General features: G+C 39.9%; 1 protein-coding gene across 1 annotated transcript in view; it reads right to left on the bottom strand.

Annotated features, from left to right (window-relative positions):
• Window positions 1-10,804, bottom strand: part of LOC124156692 (methyltransferase-like protein 25B) — a 29,498-nt gene extending 18,694 nt beyond the window's left edge. The window contains exons 1-4 of the mRNA XM_046531322.1: window positions 10,521-10,804; window positions 8,927-9,039; window positions 4,338-4,647; window positions 2,843-2,991 (exon numbers count right to left, since the gene is read on the bottom strand). Coding sequence (XP_046387278.1) covers window positions 2,843-2,991; window positions 4,338-4,647; window positions 8,927-9,039; window positions 10,521-10,661 — 713 coding nt within the window. The 5' untranslated portion in view covers window positions 10,662-10,804. The remainder of the gene's footprint in view (window positions 1-2,842; window positions 2,992-4,337; window positions 4,648-8,926; window positions 9,040-10,520) is intronic.
• Window positions 10,805-12,824: the final 2,020 nt, after the last annotated feature.

Here is a 12,824-nt window from a genome sequence, read left to right as displayed (position 1 = left end):
GCTTTGCCTATACTTTCAATGACTTTTGAAGATTCTGGCTCTCATCTGTCTGGTTTTACAACGCAAAATGGCCGACCCGTTTTTCACGTGAAATTTGACATTACGTAGACATTATCTTTCGTTTACGAAAATTATAACTCGGAAAATTTGAACCACAATATTAAGTAGAGATTTCTAAAGAGTACTAAGTAGAAGTCTTGAAAAAAAAGTTTGCGACGAAGGAAATAAGAGCGATTTTTCAATCGCGCGTCAAGGCTGACCTACACCCCAGATAACACACACTTCTGTAATACAGCTGTAAGAATACACCAGTTATACATATGTATCTATACAGCTGTATTACACATGTATTACTCGCGTATTTTTACATGTGGAAATGATACACATGTAATACAGCTGTAAGAATACGCCGCGGACCTCTGAGGCTCGGTAACTGAGGCCGATTTTTCAAGTTTTTTAAAACATTAGTCCTGAAAATCGTCATTTAAAGCATGGATAATCGTCTTCATTGACTTAAAACACTAAACTGAGGATGTTAAAAATGATTATGTATACATCGACTAGACCATTTAGCGCATCACTCTAGTGAAAATACTAAGGATTGGATATTTTTCGGAACCATCCCGCGCGTAAGAAATATGCCTCGGGTATTGAAGTAAAGTGAAGAGATTAAGTCAGCATGCTTAAGAGAGAGAAAAATGAACTGTTTCCGTGAAAGGCAACAAGCGATACCCTTTTTCCCTTTCCACTCTCGCCGATGGTGAGTCGCGCGGTAGGGGAAGTTTTCACACCACAAGCCTCTTTTAGCCTTTTCTATTACTGCGTCCGTCCGATGTAATATTCATTTGTAGCGTTTAGTTTCTTTCTTGAACTTAAAAAAGCAAGAGATTTAAAGGTTGATTGAATGACGTGAGAAGTATAGCATTTTTTTTGGCTCTACAAAACTAAAGTTTAGTTCTATAGTTGTTCGCTTCGTCCACTTGAATTCCATTAAGATTCAAGATCCAACAAATCGTTGATATAATTTTTAATAAAAATTCCAAAGTCTCCGAAATCTTGCAATTTTGGTGGGAAAGTACTTGCCCAATAACACACATGTGTAGCAAAAGGCAATTTTCTGCAGGCAGTAATACTGTAACATGGAGACGTCAAAACCTGCTGGCTGAGCATGTAGAATAATTGGATTTTCTGCTTGAGAATTTGAAAGGGCCAAATATTACATGATTCATACACGTAGTATGTAATCTTTATTACAGCTATGAAAATTCCTGTAGTCAGGGCTCTCCCTTGTAGTTTGGATATATATATAATATATATATATAAATATAAATATGTGGCCGATCGAGGCGAATGAACAAAAATTGTACTACTAAAACATAGACACACGTAAAAAAAGGGGGACACTCACAAATAAACGTTCAGACGTTTCAGCGGATTGATCCGCTATCCTCAATGCTGAAGGTGAACTTTGATGCTGAAAGTTCACCTTCAGCATTGAGCATTGAGGATAGCGGATCAATCCGCTGAAACGTCTGAACGTTTATTTGTGAGTGTCCCACCACTTTTCAGGTATGTTCTGTTTTGAAATTTAGCTATTAAATTTTAATTACATATGAATGATATGAAAGATTCCTTTGTCAACTGACTCTTTCACAGAGTAATATTTTTTAAAGTAGTTTTCTTGTTGCCAGGAATTAAGTGATATTTTTCTTGGAGCCTATGGCATCAGAATCGATGGAATCGGCATCGGTAGAATCGGAATCGAAATGTCAGAATCGGAATCTGGATCGGAATCGATAAAATTTTGGAATCGACCCATCACTAGAGAATACCCACTAAAATTGCATGCCAAAACATTTTTATATGTATATTATTTTCATTCAGTGACAGTGGTTGCAATTTAAATTTACTATTTATTCAGAAAATAAGAGTTCACTGTTGGAACCGAGTACGTATCAAGAACCGGGAACACATGACAGAGACCCAGATCGGTATCAAGAACTGAAAATATTTAAGAACCGACTTAAACTTACTAGAAATTGAAGCAGAAATAAAGTCAGGTAGCACCAAATTGGCATAAATTATCTCATTGATGGCCAGCCAGGATGGCAACAAAACGATTGCGTACGGCACCGTTCTGCACATCAACCACGATTTTCATCTTTTTCCCTCTCCTCTGCAGTTTTTCCCACAAACTTAACCTAACTACCCTGATAATTCAAAGATTTCCCAAACCAATATGAACCCTGTTGTTTGCAAACATCATTGGGAAATTGGTGGTAGTAAGAAAGTACACTAGTGCACCGCCACACTGTCCCACTAAAAAACTTAAAAAATAAAAACCTAGTCCACATCACAAAGCTGACCAAGAGTCAGCTGATAATAAGATAATGAATCTCCCAGTATTTACTAAGCACTAGGATATATACTGAATATTTAATCCTTGCCTTGCACTTTTTACTCCCTAGAGCTCAATTTTCAGTCTTATAAGTGAACAATTTGCACCCAAAGGGATCATTGATGTGGCAACTGGAAGATGGCTGCTGCACTCTAATTCTGCATTGGGCACAACAGGTCTGGGGAAATCCCCAGAGTACGGCACGTAATGTACAATTAAGTCAGTTGTTTTACAAATTTTACTGAAAAGCTGCAGCATGAGGGCTAATGTACTTTGGGTCCACGACATTGGATGGCCACCCAGTCTTGGACACAACAATACATACTTAAATTCGAAAGCTAAGGTAGTCAAACCTCCTCTAATGTTTTTCCCAAGCAAATTTTGCACCTTCCAGCAATCAAGTGCAAACAGATTAGACATATCCGGTAGGTATGAGGCACGAACCTTGCCCGACACGAGAGTGTTTCCTGAGCTTCGATGCAGCAGACAGAGAGTCCATGGCCAAAGGAGAGAAGGCGGGCTAAGTGGCCAATACCAGAGCCAACGTCCACAACACAGGTGACACCTGTTTCCTCAGCTATCTGGCAAACAACCTGAGAATTAAAGGGATAAAATCAAGAAGAATGAGCAGTAATGATGGAGGGAAGCATTCGTTCAAAGTACTGCATAATCCTAAGATTGGTATACTTCAGCATGCCATTTCCCAAGCCACACACTTCCTTCAGTTTGCTGATCTCATACTATTAGAGTCTTCCTTATATCCCACAATTACTTCTTCAAGGAGACTTGTTCTTTGATTCAACCAACCACTCCTCTACAATATCTAAACCTCAACTCTTTTCTTCCTAACCTCTACCTCTCCTTATTTTGAGTGACTATAAATTTGAATTCTTCAACACAATACTAATTTATCTGATGACAACCAGCCTCATCACAACTTAAGCGGTTTTGTAATAAATGTATGTGGTAAAATAAAATTATTATAATGATAAAAATTACAATGTCTCCATTCTTCTGGTGCTACTGCGTCGGTTGTTGGTTTAAGACAACAGTTTCGCTGGCACTGCTGCCAGCGTCTTCAGGTCGAAGACTGTTGTCTTAAACCAACAACCGATGCTGTAGCACTGGAAGAATAGAGAAATTGGAATCTTAACACCGCAGAAACCTATGTAGTCACATAATAAAAAATACATTTAGAACTTAGCAAACCAACAACAAAAATATTTACCAAGCAAATGATTCAGGAAGTACTGCCCACTTTAGATCAATATTAATGTGCCACATAGTTAAATTTTATCCCCAGCCATGAGCACAAAAAATATTTCCCTCTAAGCCTTCATTTTGCATCTTTTACCATTACCTATATATTCACGATGCAATGTAACGTTACCCAATAGGATTACAAGTGATTGCCATGACTGTGAAAAAAATACTGGTGGTATCAATGAAAATTTTAATCTTGAATATTAAATTATTCCCGAACAGTAACATTCATTTCCATGCTCTGCACACTAAACAAAAGAGGTTTACTTGCCACGATAAAACTACATGTCCTGCATGCATAAATCAGGGGAGCTGAGGGGTTGGAATGCTTTTCTGGTAATCCTTTTTGAGGTATAAGCAAAAGTTACCTTCAAGAAATGTTTCTTAATGTTTATGCAGTACATATGCATAAAAAATTTTTCAACATAAAAAAACTGAACCAGAAAATGAAAAATATGCTACAGATAAAAATATCAGTGTTTGGAAAACTTTTTTGACTTTGTAAATTCAGTGTTTTTTGTTTGAGTAATGAGAGAAGAGTCCATTAATCCCAATCAACAAATTATTCAAAGGGAAACATATTTTCCTCATTTCAATAACATAATAGTAATATTAATTCCATTCATTATATACTATCTAAGAATATGCTTATAGATAATAAGACTGCAAAACTCACATCTGCCATTTTGAAGATTTCGTGAATCTTTTTCGGGGATACATGCTTGAGGAATGGTCGTCGCAAGCCCTTAGCACCACTGCCCTCCCTCAGGGCATCTGCATGAGTGCACCTCAGAGTCACTTCAGCCGTGGTGTGGCACTCGTGTGAGCCATCAGAAGGTGGCACCTGTGCGGTGGGAGTGGCTGTGGCAGGAGTTGGGTGCGTAGCCAAGAGAGGGTGTGCAGGGCCACCACTGCTCCTTGGAAGGCACGCACTCTGCACGGCGACTCGCAAGGCCTGCAAGGAGAGGGGCCACGGACTACGGTACCTGCAAGAGAGGTCAACCTACTAGTCCATGGAAAACTTACATGCAGGTGAAGTGAATTCTGGGAAGGATAGCTCAATGGACTTGAATACGACAGAATACAAAATTACTTCATTAAGGTTAAAAAATAAACTATCTTACAAATTGAATCACTGTGTTGGATTGTCGGAAAGGGGATAATACGCAGCACTACAGCCCTGGTTTCCAAGAACGATAAACACACAGCTTTGCCATCATCATCATTAGTCAACAATCCTAAGATTGGTATGACGCAGCTCTCCATTTCTCTCTCCAATCCGCTAATCTCTTCATAGCTACATATTTATTCTCTTTTACATCCTTTATAACCTGTCCGATATAACTCATTCGGGGCCGTCCCTTGCCCTTTTTCCCTTCCACTTGTCCTTCAACGATTGTCTTCATCAGACCATCGTGCCTCAAAATGTGGCCAACTAAGTTGTCCCTTCTTCTGCTTAATGTTTTTAGGAGGCTTCTCTTTTCTCCTACTCTCCTTAGCACTTCCTGGTTACTCACATGGTCAATCCATTTAATCTTCATCATTCTTCGGTAGCACCACATTTCGAATGCTTCTACTCTTGACTTCTCTGCTGCTGTCAACGTCCAAGCCTCGCTTCCATAGAGAAACATACTCCATATGTAGCATCTGATGAATTGTTTCCTTACTTCTATGCTGGTATTTTCAGCTGTAAGAAGATTCTTCTTTTTGTAGAAAGCCCTCTTTGCCTGGGCTATTCTACTGTGTATTTCTTTCTTGCTCCGTCCATCGCTGGTAATTCGGCTTCCCAGGTAAGAGAACTCGTTCACCTCTTCAAGCTTATGCTTTCCTAGGTTGATGTTTGTTTCAGCCTCCTCTCTTTTACTGCAAACTAATATCTTAGTCTTCTTTTTGTTGATTTTCAGCTGATATCTGGCCATTGTCCTTTCCATGTTTGTCAACGTCTTCTTCAAATCCTTCTCTGTCTCGGCTATGACTGCTATGTCGTCAGCAAATCGCAGCATACTAATTTTTTCTCCGTGGATATTGACACCCGAAGCTTTCTACTTGATTTTGTTGATGGCTTTCTCTATGTAAACATTAAAAATTAAGGGGGAAAGCGCACAACCTTGTCTCACCCCTTTTCTTATTCTCGCTTCTGCACCATTTGGTCCACATTTGATCACAGCTACTTGGTTTTATACAAACTATGAATAATTCTACGATCATTGTAGAGTACGCCGATTTCTTTCAAAATGCTAAGCATTGAATTCCATTCCACGTTATCAAAGGCCTTCTCTAAATCGACAAATGCTATGAAGGTTGGTTTGTTTTTCTCCATTCTCTTCTCTATGATCATCCTAAGAGCCAAAATTGCTTGTGCCCCTGCTTTTCCTAAATCCGAATTGGTCCTCATCCAGGAATTCTTCTGCTCTTCGTTCAATTCTCCTGTAAATGATTCTTGTCAGAATCTTCGACGCATGTGTCGTCAGGCTTATGGTCCTAAATTCTTCGCACTTCTCAGCTCTCTTCTTTTTGGGTATGGGAATGATGATGTTCTTCTCGGAGTCACTAGGTAAATCTCCTGTTGAGTACATATCGCAGATAGTTTTATACAGTTGAGTTAAGACCTTTTCTCCTGCATTTTTTATTAACTCTGCTGGAATGTCATCTATTCCTGGGGCCTTATTCTTTCGCAGGTCTCTTACTTCAGCGTCAAATTCCGATCTTAAGATGCTTGCTCCAATGTCATCCTTTTCAACTTCACTTTCCTCTTCGAGAACTTTTGAGCTAAGTTTGCTCCCGTTGTATAATTTCTCCAGGTATTCCTTCCATCTCTCGGCTTTGTCTTCGTTTTCCATTAGAATGTTTCCATTCCTGTCCCTTATGCTATTACATTTTGTGTTTCGTTCCTTGAAATGGTTCCTCACTATTCTATAGGCCGCTTCCACTTTCCCTTTTACGAGGTTATTTTGTACGTCCTCACATATGTTCCTCATCCACGCTTCTCTGGCTTTCCTCGCTTGGCGGAAAATCTCGTTCCTTATTCTCTTGTAGCAAGCCTGTCCTTCCTCAGTATACATATTCTTATACTTTCTCCTTTCTTCAATGAGGTCTAGGATTTCATCTGTAATCCATGGCTTTTTCTTAACACATTTTATTATGCCTAGAACTTCTCTAGCGGCCTCCTGAAATCCACTTCTTAAGGTAGTCCAGTTATTCTCAACTGAGTTTTCCGACTGATCTAGTCCTATCTTGCGCTCCACTACTTCTTGAAAGGCCTGTTGATTTTTTGGCTCCTTAAGTTTCTCTAATTGCCAGGTGTTCTTTGCCGATTTCTTCAATTTCTTGAATTTCAGATGGCATTTCATCATCACTAGATTATGATCACTGTCGATATCTGCCCCTGGGTAGCTTTTACAGTCCTTTATCTGGTTTCTAAACCTCTGCTTCACTAAAATATAGTCTAGTTGAAATCTTCTTTTGTCTCCTGGCATTTTCCATGTGTATCTTCTTTGCATGTGATTCTTAAATAGAGTGTTGGCAACCACTAATTTATGTTCTGTGCAGAACTCTAACAGCCTTTCTCCTCTTTCATTTCTATTTCCTAATCCATATTTTCCGGTTATTCTTCCATCCTGGCCTTTGCCGACGACAGCGTTCCAATCACCTAAAACAATTAGGTTTTCTTCACCCCTTACCTTTTTGATTACTTCCTTTATATCATCGTAGACGTCTTCAACTTCTTCATCCTCGTAGTCTGTCGTGGGCATATAAACTTGTACCACTATGGTATCTACTGGCTTAGTCTCTATCTTCACCATAACTATCCTTTCATTGTACTGTAGGAAGCTTTTCACACGCATTCCGGCGCTCTTTCTGAGCATTATCCCAACCCCAGCATTACCGTTCAGGGTTCCTGTGTGTATAATCCTATAGCTTCCACTCCAAAAGTCTCCCTCCTCAGGCCATTTCATTTCGCTGATTCCTAGCACGTCGATATTCAATCTTTCCATTTCCACTTTAAGGTTTTCTAGCTTACCGCAAGTCCTGAGTGATCTCACGTTCCATGTACCTATCCTCATAACTTTATCACAATTGACCGATGTACCCTCTCGGGTAGTCCCCGCTCGGAGATCCAAATGGGGGACTAGTTTACCTCCGGAATTTTTTACCTGAGAGAATTCCATCATGTCAGACAATTTAAAGTTGGAGTAGCTGCGCCTCCTTGGGATAATAATGTGGTGGTTTCCCCTTGCCTTCCACATCGCAGTACTACAGCCGTTAAAGTAAATGTTACCAAGCCTGAAGTGCAATGAGTGTCGCTGTACTGACCATCGTGAGAGCTGCTGCCCTCTCCTCCGGGTGATGTGAGGCATAATTGTTGGCGGCCTCTCATCGCCAAGTCACGGTATCTTCACAGGTTTAGTGTATCATTTAGATGGCCTATCTCACCCAACGATAGACCCATACCACCTCGGATAACCGCCGCTTTTTGTCCACGACTGCTTATTCGACAAGTTAACTTGCTTATATCGCAGCTAACCTCTATATCTAGAGGTTGACCCACCATCCGCAACCCGGTGGACGCACTCGGTGGCTTAAAGCTCAGCCGCGAGCCACTATCTCAGCTTTGCCATATGTGATGGGAAAGAGCATGATCAAGGGCCAGTTGCTTTACAGGGGTTCTTTGATACTGTTTCCCAAGCATCAAGGATGGAGCTGGTACAACATCAAACTACATGATCCCAAAACTGTATCCCCTAGCAGTTGCCTCCGGGGCAAATTGTGCAAGATAGGATTGCCTGGTGTAGTGTCTGACTATGTAGTTTCCGATGTCGTGTAGTGATTTGAGGCATCCTTGCAAACCACTTTCTCAGATTGATGATAACGCAACCACAAAAGCATGGTTCTTAGATACCAGGGCTTAAAGACTCTCCATAGAAACACTTCACTTACACCACCTGTCAGAGGGATCCTTTGAAAGGGCTTGATGGGACCCTACAAAGGAGTGTGAGTGCAATCTATAAGACTGATATAGGTAAGGAATGGAGGATCAGCTCAGTGAGTTTGAGATTGTTCGCGAGCATTTTAACACATTTAAAATTAAGAAAAGCTACAGAGTGTACAAAGCTAGCCACACACTCAACATCTTTGCAAATTTCCTCAATATAAACTAAATCTGTAACCAACGCACAGTGGGGAGCACAATCCTTTCAAGCAGAAAATAACTGATTCCTACTTTAATACCGTGACTTATAATCATAGCAATTTTCACTGACATACCTTGGAGCTTGAGAGAGACTCAACCACATCCCCACCTCTGAGAAATCAGCGCCAGCCATTGTCTCTCGCCAGCTACGAGGCAGCTTCTTCCACAAATCTTCCACAAAAAAATCCTGAAAAAATAAATGGAGAACAACTACTTATACAGTTAAAAGAAGATGGTACCATTGATCAAAAATGGGTAAATGGTATTATGGGCTAGCAGAAGAGGCACCACGTATGCCCAAGGTTGATAATTGTCTTTGATTTGAATTCACGCTGCATACACTGAACTACAATGCATATAGGGGAACCGGGTTTAAATTTATGTCAGGGCAATGATTTTTTTAGAGGGGGAATTTTTGCACTTGGGGTATTAAGTTATGGCACTGAATAGTCAACAGTAATTTCCTTGAATAACAATCAAGGCTTGATCAATTCTCACCTGATGATACCGATATACCATCTGGATCCCTGGCATTGTTAATAAAGGTCGTGGGAGGTAGTGACTAACAGCAGAATTAAACGGCCATTTATTTTGATGAACACTGTAATATTGCATAGGTAAATCGCCCAAGAAGAACAACCAGAGTACTACAAGAGATGCAATATTAGCTTTAAAAATCATATTAATTTCAGAAGGATAATGAAATTGTACCATAGATATGGTTTACATAACCAATAGAGGGAATTGCCATGAACTCATTCTTACTTTCGGAGAACTTAAAGATCAAGGCATGCGAGGATTGATATAAAAGTAAATGCCCTACAACTTGAGGAAGTGGAAAAGTGCAACTATTTTAAGAGCACATAAGAGAAAAACAGAAAAGGAAGCATGGATATCGCAGGAAGTGGGCAACATGGGAAATGGTGATGTTCTTGCATAGGACACAGTTGACAGCAGGGTCGATGGGTAAGACAATACAGAAAAGGATATTTTGGAGTCTAATAGGGTAATACATCAATTAATGGAGTGGAGATACATGGATGCCGAAGAAGAAGGATAAGAAAAGGCTTGAGGCTATTAAGTTGCAGGTGACATGGGACGGAGAGAGAGAGAAAGGAGGAAGATTATGGGCAAGGAGAGGAAACTCCTAGAGAGTAAATAATGAGGAACTGTCGATGAAACTTGCACTAAGGGAAGTGGGAATGTTGTTGGATAAGGAGGGAAAGTGAGGATGACAACACGATTCACCAATCGGCCCTCATCCTCCATGAAAGTTAAACTCAGGCACTTGGATAAGGGGGGGGGGTGATCAGTTATAAACTTGTTTGTTGTACTTTACGTAACGCCGGTAGTTTATCCCTGCGATAACACAGACAATACAGGCCCCAGATGCTGGGGTATTCCATTCTTGCGACTGATTGAATCCATAAACAAGCTAGTCGGCACGATTCCCTTTTTCCATTCATCTTTTATGTCTCTAATATACGATTCTACTCAAGATAGTGCATCAATTTAACAACTTAAATTCACGATGTACAATTACCCAACATTAATGTTTACATACCGAACCAAAAGCTACCAAAATGACCCGTTCCCATACACAGCAACAGAAAAAGAAAGGTACGTATATCCTGATAAATCAACATTAACTACAATAACGTGGCTCACCAGGATGTAGGCATCGATCAACCATGAATACAATCGCAAAATACAGCTGCATTTCCGAATAGACACTGACAGCTCCTCGTTGGCACTTTGAAGGATCATATCCATTTCCTTCGAAAAACGTTGGAAGGCACAATTATTCATTTAATGTCATGCACTCATTTTCCTATTAAATTCCAACATAACTACTGCACTCGCTATCACTGTTTGTAATTGAGCGGCAACAGCTGGCTTCACCTTATTCATCGTTGACGTCCATGCGCATTTCGCACTTCTGACAACCTCACATGTTTGGTCTGTTTGGTGATTTTGCCCATATTCTAAGACCGTGATTTTGCCTAACATCCGGAAATTAAGGGGCACGCGTATGAACGAAATTCTGGACATTAGACCATATACCATGCTTGCTTATATGGTCTAAGTTCTGGACTAATAAAAACACTGGCTTGTGAGGAATGACACAAATGCGCTAGGCTTTGAGACTTTTTTGAGGAACGTGGTGGATAAGCTCTCCGATAACTTTTTACTCTGCATAAATTCACTTAATGAAAACTGTCGTGATAAAGCTTACTTATATAGTTAATACAATGAATGCATATGATTTTTTAAATAAAATAAATAGCCACTTACCTTAATTCTTCGTTAAAAATTTCGTGGATACTCGTCATGCTAAATAAAAACTTTTGGGTTATGTCGCCGCGTCAATTTTTGGATGGCCCCAACGTTGAAATTCTGATTCCCTTGAAAAAGCGACCAGCATCAACCGGGAAACTTTGGGGCCATCCAAAAATTGACGCGGCGACATAACCCAAAAGTCTTTATTTAACATGCCACTTACCTTTTTCATACTTTTCTTTATACCCTAGATCAGAGGTGGGCTAGTTGTGGCCTGTCAAAGGGTCTATGATGGCCCGATACAGAATTTAAAAAAAGCGATACGGTACACTTGTCTCTTTAAATTGATTATGTAATTAAATTTGCTAGCAGCTAGAAATCTAACTAATATAAAATTAACCAAATAAATGAGTAGAATAGAACTACCACAATAAAACTCACATGGTCTATTCCTGCTGGCAACAGTTAACTCACCCTCGGAATAAGCCTGGTTGCAATTATTTAGCAGCGGCAACTAAAGAGTTGCCCATCCACTGGGCCACAGTCTTCTTCAAAGCAACTAAATATTTGTTCTTTAAAAGTTGCCAGATGCCAGTGATCTGCTTTTAAATATTCTCCATCCATTTATGTCCACAGTCCCTTCCCTCACCTTAATTGACAGTTGCTTCCTTGCAATACCCTCACCTTCCCTCCCCATTCCCCATCACCCATTCCTCCATCTCTTTTTACTCAAACCCTCTACATTCTTCCTGCTTTGAGAATTGGATATACATATGCGTGGCATACCTCCTAAAAACTTGGAGAATGTCCTTTAGAAAATGGTATGTTATCACTGAGACTGGTTGGGGACAAATAAATCATTGTGTAAGTGTTTAAAATCCTCCCATTATGTTATTCCACCAAGTCAATTCCGTCAACAGTGCAGGAAACATCAGTGATTTAACTCAAAGGTTGGTTTGGATGGGTGATGAAGGAGATCAGCCCAGACTTTGGCACTAGCATGCAAATTTCATACAGTCTGTGTAGGGAGAGCAATTATTTTCTGTAGTCCACCTCATCATTTGAGGAATTTTTTTGCTCAAAGGCTTCACCTGGGATTTGAATCTGGGACCCTGCAATCACTCACCAAGTGCTCTCCCCACTAAAGCATCATGCTTCTCATGAAGTATGTGAGCATAGCTCTGTTAAAAGTACCGTGCCCTGCAATAAGGTGGTTTATTATTTTTTTATTGCCTAAATCGAAAGATAATTACTCCTGGAGTACGTATTTCACGCTTTTAGATTTTCAAATGACAAAATCTATTTTTTGCAATTAAATGAAAAGTGAAATTAGCGCTTGGTTTAATTAAGGATTATTAATTCCTTATCAAATGAAGAAAACTTTCCGACTTTAGCCAGTTTTAATAGGTGATTATTAAGAGATGCTTCTCTGAGCATTGAGCCTCATTCATGCATTAGTAATCTCAGACGATGTAAAACTCCTATCTACTCGTATAGAAACTAGGTCCCTGTGACGTCACGTGGAGTGGCATCGCATGGGCACTAATCTGGCCTTTTTCAAATGAGGATAAAATTGACCCTTGCCATTCGTCTAAACCGGTATTTCTAAAACCAAATAATTTGTATATTATGAATACTTTAATGGTGGGTTACGAATCGCAATCAATGTCTTTCGTTTTCTTTGATGAAGGA

Source organism: Ischnura elegans, chromosome 1, assembly GCF_921293095.1.
Source record: "Ischnura elegans chromosome 1, ioIscEleg1.1, whole genome shotgun sequence".
Classification (NCBI taxonomy): Eukaryota; Metazoa; Arthropoda; class Insecta; order Odonata; family Coenagrionidae; genus Ischnura; species Ischnura elegans.
The sequence above is the reverse complement of the archived record's forward strand: the minus strand, read 5'-3'. Positions and strand labels throughout refer to the sequence as shown.